Here is a 21,700-nt window from a genome sequence, read left to right as displayed (position 1 = left end):
CACGCCAAGACACATATTAATCAAGCTATCAAAAAATAAATACAAAGAAAAAATATTAAAAGCAGCAAGGGAAAAACAACAAATAACATACAAGGGAATTCCCATAAGGTTAACAGCTGAACTTTCAGCAGAAACTCTCCAAGCCAGAATGGAGTGGCAGGACACATTTCAAGCGATGAAGGGGAGAAAAACACAACCAAGATTACTTTACCCAGCAAGGATCTCATTCACATTTGATGGAGAAATTAAAAGCTTTACAGACAAGCAAAAGCTAAGAGTTCAGCACCACCAGACCAGCTTTACAACAAATGCTAAAGGAACTTCTCTAGGCAGGAAACACAAGAGAAGGAAAAGACCTACAAAACCCAAAACAATTAAGATAATGGAAATAGGAACATACATATCTATAATTACCTTAAATGTAAAAGATTAAATGCTCCAACCAAAAGACATAGACTGGCTGAAAGGATACAAAAACAAGACCCATAGATATGCTGTCTACAAGAGACCCACTTCAGACCTAGGGACACATACAGACTGAAAGTGGGGGATGGAAAAAGATATTCCATGCAAATGGAAATCAAAAGAAAGCTGGAGTAGCAATTCTCATATCAGACAAAAAAGACTTTAAAAGAAAAACTATTACAAGAGACAATGAAGGATACTACATAATGATCAAGGGATCAATCCAAGAAGAAGAAATCCAAGAAGAAGAAATGTTATAAATTTACAATTTATCACAATTGTAAATATTTATGCACCCAACACAGGAGCACCTCAATACATAAGGCAAATACTCATAGCCATAGAAGGGGAAATCAACAGTAAGACAATCATAGTAGGGGACTTTAACACCCCACTCTCACCAATGGACAGATCATCCAACATGAAAATAAATAAGGACACACAAGCTTTAAATGATACATTAAACAAGATAGACATAATTGATATATATAGGACTATCCATCCAAAAACAACAGAATACACTTTCTTCTCAAGTGCTTCATGGAACACTCTCTAGGATAGATCATATCTTGGGTCACAAATCAAGCCCTGGTAAATTTAAGAAAATTGAAGTAATATCAAGTCTCTTTTCTGACCACAACACTATGAGAATAGATATCAATTACAGGAAAAGATCTGTAAAAAATACAAACACATGGAGGCTAAACAATACACTACTTAATAATGAAGTGATCACTGAAGAAATCAAAGAGGAAATAAAAAAATACCTAGAAACAAATGACAATGAAAACACGACAATCCAAAACCTATGGGATGGAGCAAAAGCAGTTCTAAGAGGGAAGTTTATAGCAATAGCATCCTACCTTAAGAGATAAGAAACATGTCAAACAAACAACCTAACCTTACACCTAGAACAATTAGAGAAAGAAGAACAAAATAACCCCAAAGTTAGCAGAAGGAAAGAAATCATAAAGATCAGGTCAAAAATAAATGGAAAAGAAAGGAAGGAAAAAATAGCAAAGATCAATAAAACTAAAAGCTGGCTCTTTAAGAAGATAAACAAAATTGATAAACCAGTAGCCAAACTCATCATGAAAAAAAGAGAGAAGATTCAAATCAAGAGAATTACAAATGAAAAAGAAGTAACAACTGACACGGCAGAAATACAAAGCATCATGAGAGATTACTACAAGCAACTATATGCCAATAAAATCGACAACCTGGAAGAAATGGGCAAATTGTTAGAAAGGCACAACCTTCTGAAACTGAACCAGGAAGAAATAGAAAATATGAACAGACCAATCACAAGCAGTGAAATTGAAACTGTGATTAAAAATCTTCCAACAAGAAAAATCTCAGGACCAGATGGCTTCACAGGTGACTTCTATCAAACATTTACAGAAGAGCTAACACCTATCCTTCTCAAACTCTTCCAAAATATAGCAGAGTGAGGAATACTCTCAAACATATTCTATGAGGCCACTATCACCCTGATACCAAAAGCAGACAAAGATGTCACAAAGAAAGAAAACTACAGCCCAATATCACTAATGAACATAGCGGCAAATATCCTCAACAAAATACTGGGCAACAGAATCCACGAAGGACATTAAAAGGATCATACACTATGATCAAGTGGGATTTATAACAGAAATGCAAGGATTCTTCAATGTGCACAAATCAATCAATGTGAAACACCATATTAACAAATTGAAGGAGAAAAACCATACGATTATCTCAATAGATGCAGAGAAAGCTTTCGACAAAATTCAACACCCATTTATGGTTAAAACTCTCCAGAAAGTAGGCATAGAGGGAACTTACCTCAACATAATAAAGGCCACATATGACAAACCCACAGCCAACATCGTCCTCAACAGTGAAAAACTGAAACCATTTCCACTAAGATCAGAAAAAAGACAAGGTTGCCCACTCTCACCACTATTATTCAACATAGTTTTGGAAGTTTTGCCACAGCATTCAGAGAAGAAAAAGAAATAAAAGGAATCCAAATCTGAAAAGAAGAAGTAAAACTCTCACTGTTTGCAGATGACATGATACTACACATAGAGAATCCTAAAGATGCTACCAGAAAACTACTAGAGCTAATCAATGAATTTGGTAAAGTAGCAGGATACAAAATTACTGCACAGAAATCTCTTGCATTCCTATACACTAATGATGAAAAATCTGAAAGTGAAATTAAGAAAACACTCCCATTTACCATTACAACAAAAAGAATGAATTATCTAGTAATAAACCTACCTAAGTAGAAAAAAGACCTGTATGCAGAAAATTATGAGACACTGATGAAAGAAATTAAAAATGATAAAAAGAGATGGAGAGATATACCATGTTCTTGGATTGGAAGAATCAACATTGTGAACATGGCTCTACTACCCAAAGCAATCTAAAGGTTCAATGCAATCCCTATCAAACTACCACTGGCATTGTTCTAGAACTAGAACAAAAAATCTCAGAATTTGTATGGAAACACAAAAGACCGCAAATAGCCAAAGCAATCTTCAGAAAGAAAAATGGAGCTGGAGAAATCAGGCTCCAAGACTTCAGACTATACTGAAAAGCTACAGTAATCAAGACAGTATGGCACTGGCACAAAAACAGAAATATAGATCAATGGAACTGGGTAGAAATCCCAGAGATAAACCCATACACATATGGTCACCTTATCTTTGATAAAGGAGGCAAGAATATACAGTGGAGAAAAGACAGCATCTTCAATAAATGGTGCTGGGAAAACTAGACAGCTACATGTAAAAGAATGAAATTAGAACACTCCCTAACACCATACACAACAATAAACTCAAAATGGATTAAAGTACTAAATGCAAGGTCAGACACTATTAAACTCTTAGAGGAAAACATAGGCAGAACACTCCATGACATAAATCACAGCAAGATCCTTTTTGACCTACCTCCTAGAGAAATGGAAATAAAAATAAACAAATGGGGCCTAATGAAGCTTAACAGCTTTTGCTTTGCAAAGGAAATCATAAACAAGATGAAAAGACAACCCTAATAATGGGAGAAAATATTTGCAAATGCAGCAACTGAGAAAGGATTTATCTTCAAAATTTACAAGCAGTTCATGCAGCTCAATATCAAAAAGAGATAAACAACCCAATCCAAAAATGGGCAGAAGACCTAAATAGGCATTTCTCCAGAGAAGATATACAGATTGCCAACAAACACATGAAAGAATGCTCAACATCACTAATCTTTAGAGAAATGCAAATCAAAACTACAATGAGGTATTACCTCCAACCGGTTAGAATAGCCATCATCAAAAAAATCTACAAACAATAAATGCTGGAGAGGGTGTGGAGAAAAGGGAACCCTCTTGCACTGTTGGTAGGAATGTAAATTGATACAGCCACTATGGAGAACAGTATGGAGGTTCCTTAAAATTTTTTAAATAGAACTACCATACGACCCAGCAATCCCACTACAGGGCATATACCCTGAGAAAACCATAATTCAGAAAGAGTCATGTACCACAATGTTCCTTGCAGCTCTATTTACAATAGCCAAGACATGGAAGCAACCTAAGTGTCCATCAACAGATGACTGGATAAAGAAGATGTAGCACATATGTACAATGGAATATTATTCAGCCATAGAAAGAAACAAAATTGAGTTTTTTGTAGTTGTAGTGAGATGGATGGACCTAGAGTCTATCATACAGAGTGAAGTAAGTCAGAAAGAGAAAAACAAATACTGTATGCTAACACATATATATGGAATCCTAGAACGAAAATGTTCATGAAGAATCTAGGGGCAAGATGGGAATAAAGACACAGACCTACTAGAGAATGGATTTGAAGATGTGGGGAGGGGGATGGGTAATCTGGGACAAAGTGAGAGAGTGGCATGGACATATATACACTACCAAATGTAAAATAGATAGCTAGTGGGAAGTAGCCACATAGCACAGGGAGATCAGCTCGGTGCTTTGTGACCACCTAGAGGGGTGGTATAGGGAGGGTGGGAGAGAGGGAGACGCAAGAGGGAAGAGATATAGGGATATATGTGTATATATAACTGATTCACTTTGTTATAAAGCAGAAAGTAACACACCATTGTAAAGCAATTATACTCTAGAAAAGATTTTAAAATAAATAAATAAAGACAAACAAACAAACAAAAATGTTTGTGTCCAGTTATGTTACTCTGTTCATGCTCCAGCACAGGAGGTGAGAATGTAGAATTGCTCACGTGTGTATTTTTGGTTCATTTTGTTTTCTACTTAGTATTCAGTCTGTTATCTGGAGTGAGAAATGTGGTACCACATTATTATGCATTTTGAAAATAATTCTTCCTATATTTCTGCAGTTTCATTTCCCTTCAGAGAAAAGTGTCACATCATTTCCATCACTGGGTATGAAGATCTCTCATACCATTAACTTGAACGAGTTTATCCCATGACATTGCAGCTTATTTGCACCTCACACAAGTTCCTTTCAGTCATTTTCCTATGTTCTTTTCTTCACTGATGACTATCTAGGTACAGACATAGTACTTAGCACATATGATTTACACTTTAATAAATGATGAAACACTCTTCTTTGGACTTAACAAAAAACTTCAATTACACATTTCCATCTTGCCTGTCTTAAAAATTAAATTTTCATCTGCTGTGATCTAGTAGATACAATATAGAACTGAGTACTGGAAAAAGTGGAATATAATGCCAGTTTTCTACAAGAATAAATATAAATGACTTCTTACTATGTCACTTGAAAGAGAAAGGATATTTGGGATTATCTGCAGGCATTTTAATAACCTTGAGAAAAAAGTCTAATAAGGCAGGATCAAAGTATTTGATATGGTATAATCAGAGGTCACCAGAAAATTTATTCTGTCATTAGGCATATTATTACTTTAATGATTATTTAACACTCATAGTGATTACTTTGATCTCATAATGACCTTAATCTCTTCTTTGGTCAAGAGAGAATTTTTAAAAATTCCAGATTGATAAAATTTGTTATTCCTATCTCATCCTACATTATGAAAATGGGGACTATACCAACTTAAATCTAATTTCTTTGTTCCTCAAATATTTGGTGAGCATAACTACGTGCCAAGCACAGTGCTGTTTGCCAAAGAGAGAGTGGTGAATCCAGCAGGTATGGCCCCTACCTGCAGGAAGCTTTCATGGAGAACAGCATCTTTTAATTTTTGGACCCTTAATTTTTCAATAATCCACTCATTTATAATATGTTATTACACATTATACATATTATATATTACATATATTATATATTATACAGTTTAAACTCCTAACACTTGTCAAATCTAGAAAATGTCTTCACATGCTTAAACATAAACTCAAATCTTTTCGGTTTCCCTTCCTCCTATTGGTCTACTTATTCTCTAATGTGCTTTACCTTTGTATCCAATACTCCCCTGACATTTTAGAAACTTTCAGATGTTATCATTTCTATTATTCTATATAGCTTTGATCCCTAAGGTAACAATCTACTCACCTTCAATCCTCCTAGTATATTATTAAGGATAAATGAGATCTTTATTTATAACTGTAGCTTGCACAGATATGATTTCACACTCCAAACTTCGCACCCTTCACAACTTAAATAATGTGAGCTAAATTTAAAGTATTGTACTATGGCTCTTTTAGAATTCAATTAGTGCCTTGCTTCTTCCTCCTCACACACTTATAATCCTCCAGATTAAACACAACATCATCAAACTTGAGAACAAAGAAAATAAAAGTAAAATAGAGATTATTGAGTCTAATTCCATCACCTTACTAAGAAAATTGGAAATCTGGATCTGAAGATATTCAGTGATACACTTACAACACACCAAAGGATGTGTGTGTGTGTGTGTGTGTGTGTGTGTGTACACATACATATATCTGTTCTTAGACCTCAAGACCTACAGCCTTATGACTTCTTGCTTTCTCTTACTCTAGGATATGCCTCTTCAGTTCATTTCTTTTCCTCTTCAGTCCAGCCCCATGAATTAACACTTTGGCAACCTTGCACATTTCCTCAGGTACTGTGGCTTTTTACCAAAGATGGCCAGCAAAACCTCAGTCCAGATTCATTCCAGCCATCTCTCTGTCCTCCTGGAATATCCAGCAGATAACTGGGGCTGGAGAAAACTTCACAAAAGCATAGATGGAGGCCACTGGAATGTTACTGTCATCTGGCAATCTTTCCAGATCTCTTTGGTCACCCCTCTCCTATTCATTTCTTCTACCCGACCACCCCTGGTTCACTCTCACAAATCATTTCCCTTCCTATTTCCTAGAGAAAATGGAGGCATTGGGAAAAAGCTCCCTCAACTTTCTGCATCTGTATTCAACTCTACCTCCTTCTTTGTGTCTCAATGGCAAAGGTAATCCTTCAAATACCCTCTTGAAATTTTCCTGTCAGTTCTAATCTTTCCCATTTATAATTTTTCCTTAAATTATAGTTTAGCTGTAAGAAACAAGACTTTTTCCTCCTCTTTATAGCCAAGCATCTTTTTAAAATTCTCTGCAGCTAGCTTGAAACCACTGATGTATCTAGTTATTCTTTCTACAGTCACCAGTAAGCTTCTGGTTGTAAGATCTACTGACCATGTTTAGTTGACTTGTTTTCTCTTGGCTTCAGGTATTGCTGACTGATGTTAAAAAACACAGAAAGGAAGGAACAAAGAGAGAGAGAGGAAGGCAGGGAGAGAAGGGGAGAGGGAAGGAGGGAGGAAGGAATTCATTCCACCTCTTTCCCACTTCACTGGCTTCAGTTTCCACCTATATGCAGATGACACATATGTATTGAGCGCCAGTTATTTGGTTGATTGATTCATTCACTTATATGTTTATTTATGCAGTGCACATTTACCAAGTGCCAGGCACTGGAAAGATACCATTGAATAATGAGTACTTATCTTGGTCCTCAGAGCTCCCCTCTAGTGAGGGAGATGGTGTGGGGGAATATGTGAAATCACTGAGGAAGGGGATCAGGGAAGACTTATTACAGGTAGATAGTTTGTTCATTTATTATCTTATTCAATAAACATATAGAGAGAGTGATAGCGGGTGCCAAGGTACCATGCCAGGTGCTAAGGATATAACTGCTGGCAAGAAGACACATTCTTTGCTCTCACAGTGCTTATAGTGTAGCACTGGATACAGAGAAGTAAGCAGACAATTACAATTCCACATGGTAAGACATGACTGAGTGAGTTTGTGTTGCTTTCTGTATAAGCTTAGACCCTAAATATAAATAGGATTTAACAAGTAAGAGGGAAGAAAGTGTTTGAATGCACTCAAAATAGAAACCAAACTCCATACCGCAGTCTACAAAGTCTCATGTGATGTGGACTCAAGCTCTTCTCATATACTTGCTCCTGCACTATATTCCTGGCCCACGGGCTTCACTTCTGCTCTCTGAACATGCTAAGTGTCTTTTTGTTGGGGCCTTTGTAGTTGCTGTTCCCTCTGCCAGCTCCTCCCTCTGTCCTTTACATGGTGTACTAGTTATTAAACTGTTTTGACTCAGCTCTGAATCCGTTCTTCCCCATTCCGCCCTGCGATGCTGGGGCTAGGGAATCTGCACACCACAGCTGTGCAGAATCTCCTTTGCCAGCTGAGCCCCTCTTAAGATCTGCCACAAAGGGACCCTCGTGGGAGACTGAGGTCAGAGGAGAGCAGATGGGACTTCTTCTTCCTGTTTTCTTATTTTCCCTGTCAGCAACGCCATTTCTTCTAGTGCAGAAACTGCTCACAACTTTCTATTTTGGCACTCCCAGACCAGGCTCTGCAAGGCCCCTCCTCTCATTTTTTTTCCTAGGTTCTGATAATCTCGACCTATTCTCCTTGTTTCCAGGGATTAGGGGTGGTAGCTGCTTCCTACCGTTATTTTTTTCTGTGTTACTTCAGGATTCCCTTTCTGTTTATTCAGCCTTCCAACACCTGTATTGTAATAGCTGGTTTTCCTGACTGCACCTGATTGATACGGTACTTGGCACCAGGACTGGGTCCCAGGTATTAGGGATTCTGAGATTGATTTGGTTATGCCTTTGGCCTTAAAGACAGTGCTGGGTTCCCTGCCCACAGGAAATGGAACACTAGTAATTTCTCATTTTCAACGGTACCATGATCATTTAAATTATCACCTGTGTTTGATTGTGATGAACTGATTATTAAAGGATTTCTATTCCTTAGAGGACCACGTGGGGCTGACTTTGGCCATGGGATAGTAAAAGGAGTATGATGTGAACTGGCTGTCTCTGAATGCAATGGGAACTTACAGAAAGAAAATTATAAGCTGAGTCTTTAAAGTCGCAGCTCAAGTCATAGTCAAAAAACCGAAAAACTTCTAAGGAAACCCCCAAATTAATCTCTCTGAAGATCAGAACCAAATTGAACAGCAGATATATAACAGGTAGCTTCTTGCAAGGGGATACCTATTCACGAGAAGACCTACAACCAGAGTCAGATCTCAACATACTGCAGGCAGTTACATGCAAATATGACTCAATTAGAGACAGCTTATAGTTTTCAAATAATAGCAAGATTTTTCTAACTTATATTGAATAAATCTGTGGAAAATATGTGGAAATCAATTCTAAGGATGTGAAACCCAGGAAGATAAAATAGTACTTTGGTTTCAGCTGGATTTATTGATGTGGTGTTCTTACCAGAGATTCTGAATTTAATGTGCTAGCTCTTTTAGTTATTTCCCTTGACAGTTTCTTTTGATTGGCTGCATTCAATAGTGGTCTATCATCATTGAGATTGAGATGCCAGATCTTCCCTTGCGTACTATACAGAAAAGAATCAAAAAGCTTAAGGAAATGGAGAAGAACATTAGGGTGGATTTACCAATGGTAAATTTATCATGACATGCCCACCACCCTCCTCTAACTACATTTACCAACAGTTCAGAGTATTCTCCCTTCATAAAGACCCTGGGAAAGCCATTGGTTAGAGGGACACCAGCATCTTTTAAATGCCCTCTGGTAGTTGCCCTCTGTGTAGGCTGTGGACGATGGTGCCACTGGTCCCAGGGACCACCTTTTGAGTACCAACACTCTCGAACTTTCTAGACAAGATGGCAGAGTAGAAGAACCTTGAGCTCACCTCCTCTCATGAGCACACCAAAATCACAACTAACTCTGAACAACCATCGATAAAAGACTGGAACCTATGAAAAAAAAGACATTCTATATCCAAAGACATAAAGAAGAAACCACAGTGAGATGGTAGGAGGGGAGGATTCATGATATAATCAAATTCCATACCCCTCAGGTAGGCAACCAACAAACAGGAGAACAATTATATTGCAGAAGTTCTCCCACAGGAGTGAGAGTTCTGAGGCCCATATCAGGCTCCCCAGCCTGGGGGTCTGGAATATGGAGGATTGAACCCCCAGAGCATTTGGCTTTGAAGGCCAGCAGGTCTTGATTGCAGGAACTCCACAGGACTGGGGGAAACAGAGACTCTACCCTTGGAGGACTGCAAAAGCGGTGACTTCATAGGACCTTGGGTCAGACCTACTTGCTGATCTTGAAGGGTCTCCTGGATGGAGGGAGATGGAGGGAGGGTGGGCGGCTGTGGTTCACTCTGAGGACAAGGGCACTGGTGGTGCAGGTACCAGAGAGTATTCATCAGCATGAGCTCTCCTGGAGGCCGACATTTTGGCACCAAGACCTGACCTCATCCAGTAGCCTGCAGGATCCAGTGCTGGGCTGCCTCAGGCCAAACAACCAACAGGGTGGGAACACAGCTCTGCCCATCAGCAAACACGCTGCCTAAAGACTTCCTGAGCCCACAGCTGCCTCTAGACATACTCCTTGACACTCCTGACCATCAGAGGGCCAAGACCCAACTCCACCCACCAGTGGGCAAGTGTTACCAAGTCTAAGCTCATACCAGTAGCCGCACAACAGGCCAGTAATTGAGAGACAAGTTGTTGGGGCAAGGAGTAATGACTTTATTTGGAAAGTCAGAAAACTGAGAAGATGGAGGGCTTGTGCCCCAAAGAACCATCTTGCCTGAGGTAGAATTCAGGCTTCTTTCACACTAAAAGGGGAGGGAGTAAAGTCAAACACTTCCTGGTTCCCATCAACCTCCAGAGGGGAACATGTTCATTTGTTCCTTCCTGCAGTCACTCACTGGTGGACCTGGTCAGGATGTTTCCTGTGAGCTAAACAAAGGCATTTTAGCTTAATGCTCATTACCTGGGAGGCAGGGTTCTGAGAGTTGGGTCATTATGTATAATTTAAGCTTTTGGGCAACATCCCTTTAGTGATTAACTTGCAATAGAATACAAAAGGTTCTTCCCTATTACATAGGCACTGGCCCCTCCCACTAGGAAGCCTGCACAAGCCTCTAGACCAGCCTCATCCACCAGGGGGGAGGGCAGTTTTCTTGCCAGAAGCAAGAAAACTCAGTCCTGCAGCCTGCAGAACTGAGTCCACAAACACAGGTCAGAATCTACCCTGGGACTAGTTGGTCTCTGGCCCTTGGGTCATGAAAGGAGACTGTACTGCTGAGACATATAGGACATCCCCTACAGAGGGCCATTTCTCCAAGGTTGAGAAACAAAACATATATAGAAATACAAAAAAATTTAGACAAAATGAGGAATGTGTTCCAGATGAAGGACCAAGATAAAACCCCAGAAGAATAACTAAACAACATGGAGATAGGCAATCTACCTGAGAAAGAGTTCAGAGTAATGACTGTAAAGATGATCTAAGAACTTGGGAAATGAATGGATGCACAGAGCAAGGAGTTATAAGAAGTTTTAAAAAAAGAGTTAAAAAATATAAAGAACAACCAAACAGTTAAAGAACACAGTAACTGAAATGAGAACCAACACTCTATAGCAATTTGTAAGGACTATCACAAGTGATCTGATTTCATCCAGCAGGAACAATGGTACATCTTTATGTAAACTCTTCCACTATCAGCCATCATCTACTCAGCAGAGATAAAGATCATCTCAGCATCCAGTAGGTCATCACACTGATCTACTACCATGATGACATCATAATTGGATCTGATGATCAGAAAATTGTAAGAAACTTAGATGTCTTAATTAGATATACCTGTCAGACCATTGGTTGGCAAACCCAGTGGACAAATACAGCCTACCCCCCTGATTTTGTGAAGTTCTGCTGAAACCCAGCCACGCTCAATTCTTTATGTATTATCTATTGCTGTTGTCTTGCTCCAACATCAGAATTAAGTAGTAGAGACTGTATAGCCTGCAAAACCTAAAACATTCACTATCTTGCCCTTTACAGAGAAAAGTTTGCATAACCTTGTCCTACCGTAAAGGCAGGCGAGTGATAGGAGTTGAGAATAGAGGGGAAAGCTACAGTCACTTATTAAAGTGCCTAGTTGTTAAGCTAAAAGAGAAGAGAACTTCATCCTCAAAACCATGAGGAATTAATTAAGAATTCTGACCAAGGGAGTGTTGTTTTCAGATTTACTTTTCATGAAAATATTTTTTCATGTAATTCCTCAACTGTACAATGCCTACACAACTCAAACATTCCTAAAGGAAAAACAGGATTGTACCTTGCTGATTGAATGAAGAAATAAACAAATAAATGAGTTCTGAAGAGTAGCAGCCTATTTCACAGATGTTCCGGTTTCTCAAATCATATAGTCAAAAAAATTTACTAAACTCCTATGTCATAGCTTGCATTATCTTAGGGACCTGGGATAAAAGCAAGTAAAATATGTTCTGAATCCATGAGTTCACAGCTTAAAAGGCAGGCAGAAAATTAGACAATCATATAATCAAAACACCATGTATTAAATGAAATAGGATTATATTTCAAAGTTTTAATAGTGATTGTCTCTGGGTGAGTAGTCCTTTTTGTCTGTTTAATTTTTTCATTAATTCTAAGACACATTTTTTCCCCAAATTTTAATATATCTGAAGTTAGATGCTTCTTACAATTAATAGTGTCTTAGATTCAATGAAATAGATGAAATACTGTCATGGCAGTGTTTCTCCTTTGCTCCAACAGCAGGCTGTTGGGTGGGGTTATGCATCCAGCATGAGACAGTTTCTGGGAAACCAGATGTAGAGTTTGTTCAAGATAAATCCAGATACAGAATACAATTTTTATGGGATAGAGAATAAGATTTCACTATAGAATTCGACATTTTTGTATGGTGATGTGCTGTTGAATTATTTTGTATTCACCATGAATGAGCCAGTGCATCACCAGGACTGAGTCATCTTCCCTGCTGGGGCACCCTTTCCTCCCAGGACTGGGGGAGAGGTACCCTTAGGGATAGATCTTTTCCCACTAACAATGGAGCTCTTGTTGTTGGCACCAAATGCTGCAGCAGTTTTAATATCTTAGTTAAAAAGTGGTAGTTGTTTTTCCCTTTTAATACAAGAAAAAACTCCTGTTAGAACCAGTGTGAGTCATACATCATAAACATTCAGTGCTCAAATTCCTATGGGTTTTGAATGCCAAACAATGCTGTTAGGCTTACATTTTTAAAAACTACATTGTAGAATGCTAGAAAACGTATGTTAACCTTTCTAGTATTAAGTAATGCTATAATATTTTTAAAAATACAGACTATAAAGTAAACCATTCATAAATTCCAATATAATGCCAGTTATGTTAAAATCTTGACTACATCATTTAATTCTTGTGCATAATCCTTTTTCATTGTCTTAACCCAATAAGCAAAAAAAAAAAAAAAGATTTAGGAAAAATATGTTCAGAAACACATGCATACACCCAAATTCACATGCATTTACATAACCACTGGCTTAACAGATCTGGCTTCATTAAAAACACTGAGATTTCCAGTAAACCAAAATTGTCTACAAAACTTGTGAAGGTGCGTGAGACTCAGGAAATGCTAATGTGTATCTCAAACACCCATAAAGCCAAAGCCAGAAAACCAGCAATTTTGCATCTAAATTCCCTGGCAAACCATAATCTCTAGAATAATGAACTTTCAATTCAATTATAAGTAACAGGTTGCAGACCATTCATTCCAAAAGAAAATTACACTAACGCTTGGCAATTTGACAGTAAAAATTGGAAAGCATATTTATGGCAATCATCTTTAGTTGACATATGAAAAATTTTGAGAGAAATTCTTTTTGCCTTCAAATATTAAAGCAAATAAATCCTTTAAGTAGAGTCCATTTTAAAAAATAAAATTAATAAAATAAAGTCAAAGGGAGGAAGCATTTTACAGACTTTAAATGCTTGCTAAATCACATGTCAGTGATGGGTTCAGCATATGTCTGTGTACTTTGGGAAGTGGTTTCTGTGTTGCCCGGAGCTCTGCATTACTCAATTTACACCAGAGAATCCTCTCGGAGAACTTTACTAAACTGGGTATATTGGAAACACAAAGCTTATGTATGTTCTCCATTGTTTCTATCAACTAAAAACCACACTGCCAGAAATGTGCTAAATTCTTTAAGCAGAGTTGGGACAAGCAATTGTTAGCACACTCCAGCCCTCTTGGTGAGCACAGTAAGCAAAACTCTTTGATCACACTGCCCCACTCTGGTCAAAAGAGAAAATTGGGTTGGCCCTTGAAAATCTTCATCACATCACATAAAATGCATTTCATTAAAATATGATGTTTCCCCAAAGTGCAAAGCATCTAAACGGTATATAATTTAAAAGTTCAAGAAAATGTATCTTTTACCCCTTTGATAAACAATTTAGGAGGAAAATGCTAGTTTTCATACTATTATTTCCATAGAAACATCTGTTACAATTCTTGCAAGAAAAGAACAAAATATTATATTGATTATGTATTGCCACTTGCTATATACAAATGTGAATTTAAAAATAATGGCTTATTAAACTATTTGTATTATTTAGATGGGAAAATTCAGCATATGTTGTTAATGGCAACTACTTCACTATAATTTTTATAATTATTTTGTTTAAAATTAAAAAAGGATATTATTAAAGTTACTGAAGCTTACATGGCCAAAAAAGTCATAGTGATATTGAAAAGCAATTCTAAGACATTTATAAATTCCTAGCCATAGTAACTGTTTACTTCAAAGTCATTTGTCTGAACACAGTGGTTGATATTAATAACACAACAGTAATACAGTAATGATGGAAGTTAACATTTATTGACTGTTTATTGTGCCAGATACTGGTCTCAGCCCTTTGTAGGTAATAACTCATTCATATTCATAACAGAATTATGAATTAGGCTGTATCATAATCCCCATTTTACAGATAAGCGAACAGAGGATGAGAGAGAGCTAGTATATAGCTTATTAAAGGTTACACAGCTTAAGTGGTGGTTCTAGGATTCAAAGCCAGGCAGTCTGACACCAGCATCCAATCTCTTCCATTATGCTACATATAGAGAAAATAAAGAACGATTTACCTTCTGGTACTCCATGTATCTAGCTATTACAGTCTGAAAAAAGTGTGATCCTTTGTCTATACTTCTGTTTATTATCAAAATCAAATCAATAAAATGTATATTAATTAGATATGTATCACTCTACTATAAGTAATAATAAAAATCAATACAAGCAAATGCTATAAAAAGTACACACTATGCATTCAATTTTTTTTTCTGTGTATGCTAATTAAAGAAATTCTAGAAGTTTGAAAGAACTAGCAACTGTTTTCAAGTTTCTGGTAAATGTCAATTTTTGCTTTTAACATCGATTATTTAGTTCCCACATTTTTGAGTTACCTGAATCTCTGTCCACAGCTTCAACTCTTGTGACAAACTCCCCTGGATTTTGATTTTCTTTAACTGAAGCTTCATATAGGTGCTGTTTAAATACTGGGGCCTCATCGTTTACATCAAGAACAGTAATTGTCAAAGTCTGGGATGAAGAAAGTGTTGGTGTGCCACCATCCAGTGCCAGAAGGGTCAGAATGTACTGACTTTTTAACTCATAATCCAAAGGCGAAGTAGTAGTTAGTAAACCTGTTTTGAAAGAAGAGAAAAGCAATAGGTAATATTCTTTGGAGAAGTCATGCTTACTATACTTTTGTCTAACTCATCTAAGTTGCTAAAAATTCAGAAGCTTTCTCTGTTAAAGAATAAATATTATGAAACCAACTTTAAATTTATATATTATCTGGAATAAAAGAGAACATCTTTCATTAGAAAAGTCATTCTAATTTAAATTATAAGGATGAATGAGAATTCAGAAATAATCCATAACATATCATTATCTACTAAGATGATTACATCAAGAATATTTATCTACCCAACATCTACCCTCATTTTTTTTTTAATATTTATTTATTTGGTTGTGCCAGGCCTTAGTTGCTGCATATGGGCTCCTTAGCTGCGGCACGCGAACTCAGTTTCAGCATGCATGTGGAATCTAGCTCCCTGACCAGGGATCAAACCCGGTTTCATTGGGAGCGCGGAGTCTTAACCACTGTACCACCAGGGAAGTCCCTCTACCTTCATTTAAAAATATATCTAGGTTCTAACAGTATCCCTCTTCGTGTCAAAGGACACTTCATGTGTAAAAGTGACCAAGTTACAAAAAGTATGGCTACATCCTTTAAGAGATTTAGTTTTTGTCAAAGAGTTATAGTCTCTTTATACTAATCTCATTTAACTGTCTTTTATTTATTTATTTTTTATTTTTTTGCGGTACGCGGGCCTCTCACTGTTGTGGCCTCTCCCGTTGCGGAGCACAGGCTGCGGATGCGCAGGCTCAGCAGCCATAGCTCACGGGCCCAGCCGCTCCACGGCATGTGGGATCTTCCCACACCGGGGCGCGAACCCTCATCCCCTGCATCGGCAGGCGGACTCTCAACCACTGCGCCACCAGGGAAGCCCTAACTGTCTTTTTTTATTAACAAAAAATAGTAAAGACTATAACTCGGACAATAAACTTCATGAATACAATGTCTCCATCCAACTGCCATTTAAGCATGTAACTCATATAAGCAACTTGCACACATATATTTGTTACATAACTCCAATTGTCACATTTTTTCTTTTAGGATTGTTGTTTGCTCCTCTAACACGTGTTCCTCCTATAAGAACTTTTCTTCAAATAATTAAAGAGGCTTACTGATTCAGATTTTATATATAAAATGGTTTCTCCATAATTGCTTATCATTTTACACTTCATAGCCAAAAGCCATTGAAAATATCAATTTGTCTTCTTGATAAAAAAATATGAGCTTTGTGAGAGGAAAATAGCCTATTTCATAAGAGTGCCTTCAGCAATTAGCATTTTATGTCTTTGAAAAAAATATCTCAACTGAAACAGCCACTGCAATTGTTTAAGATTCAGGATATCTATATTACTGAGACGCAATTCTAATTTTATCCACCCTCTTTAACAATCTGAAATAGACCTTCCTTAGCCATTTTGGAAAGCATTTTAAATATCGTTTAAATAGATCCTTGGAGACCCCAGCTCTAACAGAAATCACCAACTGGGTCTGGACTATCTCTCTGTCAGTTGGGCTTTTAGGTGGTGTTCATGCAGGTCTCAGAACAGAACCATATGCACAGGATTTAATAAATATTTTGATGAAATTTTCCAACAGTATATAGCCAGACTATAATCATGACTTCCAAATTCTACACATTCAGTCCCATTCCAAATAATGCTCTTACTAACAGTTGGGCCAAATGGTATACATCTGAGATTTTTTTCTAAGGCTCATGCAGAAATGATTTTATTTTTTAGAGAATGAGATGGTAGTCCATCACTTCAATATCTTCTGAAAATCAGGTTGAGGGAATTTCATTTCCAATATAACAAGAATGACACTTTGAATGTATAATTGTCCATCAAACTACATCAAAAATTTTAGAAGATGTTATCTGACAATATGGTAACAGCAAGACAAGGGAAGTGACAGTGAGTGCCATTTCCAAAGAGTACTTGACAGTGAATAAATGCTTCTGCCAAAAATAAAATGTTTCAGTTGTGAAAAGTAAGGGTCTTAATGTCAATATCAATACAACCATTTAAAAATACATGATTTCCAACTATTTACAAGTGTATGTTTGTATGATCTTAGAGATAAGTTTCCATACTAACGTCTTTGAACAATGTTGACTCATGTTCTACCTTGATTCACTCTTGGTATCATCTCCTACCCTATGAAAACACACAATGGGGGTAAAGAAGTTGGCTACTGTATATTCATCCCAGGAAATGTGAGCTAGCTACAAAGCAGGTCAATGTTAACAAACAGGCCAATTACTCTTTGTTCTCTGAATATGACCTCTGTGCCTATCATCTGTATAAGTTAAACAGTAAATCGAGTCAAATTTCCTTAAAGCAAATGCATCTTGAGAACTATGACTTTATAACAGAGGAAAATGAAAAAGGTAAATGTAAGCAAGTGATCACAGGCTTTAACTGACAGTGACAAGGACAGTACCTGATGACTCATCTAGCATAAAGGCCATATTTTCATTTCCTGAGAGGATGCTGAATGTTACTCTTCCATTCCTTCCTGCGTCTGGATCTTGAGCAGTTATATGGTGCACCAAGGAGCCCACCGCGGCATCCTCTTTGACAAGGGCGATGGGGAAAGATGTAAAAGTGGGGCTGTGGTCATTTATATCCAAAATCACTACCTTCACCATCAGCGATCTCAGTCGCCGGTCTGTCACATTCACAGCCTGATCGGATGCAGTTACTGTCAGGACAACAGTCGGAACTCTCTCTCTGTCAAGGGGGGAAGCGGTGACCAAAGTGCCAAATGAGGGGTGGATGAGAAATGGATTCACTCCAGGGTGGTGGGCTTCAATGAAGTATTGTACTCTACTGTTCAAAAAACTGCCATCGCCATCTTTGGCATTGAAAACGTGCACCAGAGTCCCGACAGGGGCATTCTCTTCCACGCTGATCACAATGAACTCCTCCCGGAAAGATGGGGAATGGTCATTCTGATCTTCCACAGCAACACTAAGGAAGACTGTGCTATTCACGGGAGAGTTTCTGCTGTGGTCTTTAGTTAACACCCTGAAAATATACTGGGACGTCATTTCATAATCCAGTTCCTTAAAGAGGAACAAGTCTCCCGTCGAGCTGTCGACTTCAAAGTGACCATCCTTGTCATCTGCAGCGATACTAAAATGTAACTTTCCACTATGATGTTGTTGAAGGTGATCAGGTGACTTTATCAAGCTCATTATTTTTGCAGGCTTCAAGTTTTCTGGTATAACTAAGTGTTTAATATTCTGAGAAATGAGAGCTCTCCCTTTGGATAGTGGTATCACCTGAAATAAGAATAAAAAGGAGTTGTTAATTTGGGGTTTTTAAAAAGACTTCACAGGTGCTGCTATTCTTTTGGAAGCTAATTCCTTCCAGTTGTGTAATATGCATATGTTAATTGGTGAGAAAATGTCTTTTTCTTATCTTGTATAATTCCAGTATGCCTCTGAAGACTGAAAACTGCATAATAGCTAGGAGATAAGAAAGTATAGGACTTTCCACTCCCGTTTGCTGCAATGGATGCAATGATAGTTTGGTGAGGCTATGCTGTTGTTTACGTGAACTGTAGTTTTATGGTTCTTCAAAGACAGTGTACAAGAGCTAGTTCTCCAAGCTAATCTAAGTCCTAGAAACTCATATTTCCTTAATGACAACATCTGCATACATTTAAGTATCATATGCCTTTGTTTATCTGAAACCAGATTCTTGAGATATTATGATAGAAGTTTCTCCTAACCCACATATCCTTAATCAATAAAGAATATAATTTGGAAACAGAACTCTTGGGGACATATATTCTTGATTAGTATACATACCTATATTAATATTACTGATTATCACGTGCTTGAACAAAAAAATCTTCCTGTAAACAGTCATTTTGCTTCTGATGAGGTGATGTAATTTTTTCCTACTATGGAGACTTCCTACAGCTTGTTTGCTCATTACGACTAAAGGAAAGTCTTAAAATACAAATCTCAAGTGCCTTTCCTAATTTTAAAAATAATTACAAAAACTATGCAATTTATATTGGTCATTTATTTACACACGTTTCTCCTGCAAATTTACCAGGTCCTTGCAATTAGCAAAAAGTAAAAGAAAAGATACTTTTTGTTCTTTATAAACAAAGCAGGATAAACATCCACATAGTGATGGAGGTAAGTATCTTGTCAGTAACTGTACAAAGTTAAAATAAAAAATTATTTAAACCTAATCATTTCTCAAGTGATAATAAAATCACTTAATATAATGCAGACATACATCTGCAATGCTCTCTAAAAAGAGTATTCGTATATTTAATGTATCTTCACTCTTCATTTGTATATAAAATAAAAATGCCCTCAGAGCATCTTTCCACACTTTGTGTGATATGAGCTATTACCTGAATATTAATAACTGCCTGTCCTTGAAGAGGAGGCACCCCCTGGTCTCTGGCAATTACAGTCATCCTGTAAAAAGGTCCATAATCATGTGAAAGTACTCTGGTTGTTCTTATTTCACCACTGTTGGCATCAATCTTGAAGTGATCAGTACTACCCTCTACACACAAACACACACAAAATTAAGAAGTTAAAAAAAAAAAAAAAAAAAAAAAAGAAGTTAATGTTAGTTGACAATGCAGAATACAGAGAATTAATTAATCCAAATATACATGTGATCATTTGGAAATTTTATTTACCTTAAACTCTGTGTGAATATGAGCATAAGGATAATACTAAAAATACAGACAAGAAACATAACACATTAAAAAAATTATTATAGAAATTTTCACATATAAAAAAGTAGACAGTAATATCTTGAACTTTCATGTACCTATCATCTAGCTTCAATATTTATCAACTCATGTGCCACATCATCCAGCAATACCATTCCTGTGTATATATCCTGACAAAACTTTAATTCAAAAAGATACATGCTCCCCTGTGTTCATAGCAGCACTATTTACAATAGCCAAGACATGGAAACAACCTAAATGTCCATTAACATGTAAATGGATAAAGAAGATGTGATACATATATACAATGGAATACTACTCAGCCATAAAAAAGAATGAAATAATGCTATTTGCAGCAACATGGATGGACCTAGAGATTATCATACTAAGTGAAATAAGTCAGACAGAGAAAGACAAATACCATATGATATCACTTATATGTAGGAATCCAAAATATGACACAAATGAACTTATCTATGAGACAGAAACAGACTCACAGACATAGCAAACAGACTTGTGGTTGCCAAGGGGGAGGAGAGGTGGGGGAAGGTTGTATTGGCAGTTTGGGATTAGCAGATGCAAACTATTATATATAGAATGGATAAACAACAAGGTCCTACTGTGTAACACAGGGAACTATATTCAATATCCTATTTAAAAAAACATTTGGAAAATAATAATAATATTTATCAACTCATGGCTAATCTTTTTGTGGTACACGGGCCTCTCACTGTTGTGACCTCTCCCGTTGCGGAGCACAGGCTCCGGACGCGCAGGCTCAGCGGCCATGGTTCATGGGCCCATCTGCTCCATGGCATGTGGGATCTTCCCGGACCGGGGCACGAACCCATGTCCCCTGCATCGGCAGGTGGACTTTCAACCACTGTGCTACCAGGGAAGCCCAACTCATGGCTAATCTTATTCCCCATTCACGTATTTCCCTTCACCATCTTCTTTTGAAGCAAATTTCAGAAATCATATCATTTCTTCTGTATGTTTTTCAACATGCATCTCTAAAAGATAAGGAAAAATTTAATACGATCACAGTACCGTATTATACTTTTAAAAATTAGTAATAATTCCTAAATATTATCAAATATCTAGTTAACTTTTAAATTTCCAGTTGTCTCATAAATATCTTATTTTTTTTAGTCAAATTAGGTTCAACACAAAATCTGTATTTGCATATCTCTTCAATCTATGCATTCCTGCCATCCATCTCTTTATTTTGTTCTTGCAACTCATTTGCTGAAGAACTGGATCATGTATCCTGAAGCTTCACGTGGTCTAGATTTGCCTGTTGCTTATCTCCAATGTGTAGCTTAACATGTTTTTCTGTCCTCTATGTTCTCCTTAAATTGGGAGGTACATCTAGAGAATTAATCAGATTCAGGTTGTTTGGGGGGAAGACTACTTCATAAATGCTGTTTTGTGTTTTCCTTCAGAAGCACATGTCTGATTGTCTCTTTTTGTGATGTGGGCCCCCTTTGGTGCACAGCCTGGATCCACTAATGATTCAATAAATGTTGCAAAGTATAACATTGAGTCTATGATCTCTTCTTCATTTATTAGC

General features: G+C 37.2%; 1 protein-coding gene across 1 annotated transcript in view; it reads right to left on the bottom strand.

The window, feature by feature from the left end:
- The window catches only part of DCHS2 (dachsous cadherin-related 2), a 295,264-nt gene that overhangs the window by 79,105 nt on the left and 194,459 nt on the right, over nucleotides 1-21,700 (bottom strand). Inside the window, exons 8-10 of the mRNA XM_032633646.1 lie at nucleotides 19,795-19,952; nucleotides 17,857-18,700; nucleotides 15,176-15,415 (exon numbers count right to left, since the gene is read on the bottom strand). Coding sequence (XP_032489537.1) covers nucleotides 15,176-15,415; nucleotides 17,857-18,700; nucleotides 19,795-19,952 — 1,242 coding nt within the window. The remainder of the gene's footprint in view (nucleotides 1-15,175; nucleotides 15,416-17,856; nucleotides 18,701-19,794; nucleotides 19,953-21,700) is intronic.

The sequence above is a fragment of the Phocoena sinus genome, chromosome 5 (assembly GCF_008692025.1).
Source record: "Phocoena sinus isolate mPhoSin1 chromosome 5, mPhoSin1.pri, whole genome shotgun sequence".
In the NCBI taxonomy this organism is placed as follows: Eukaryota; Metazoa; Chordata; class Mammalia; order Artiodactyla; family Phocoenidae; genus Phocoena; species Phocoena sinus.
This window is presented reverse-complemented; position numbering and strand designations above follow the sequence as displayed.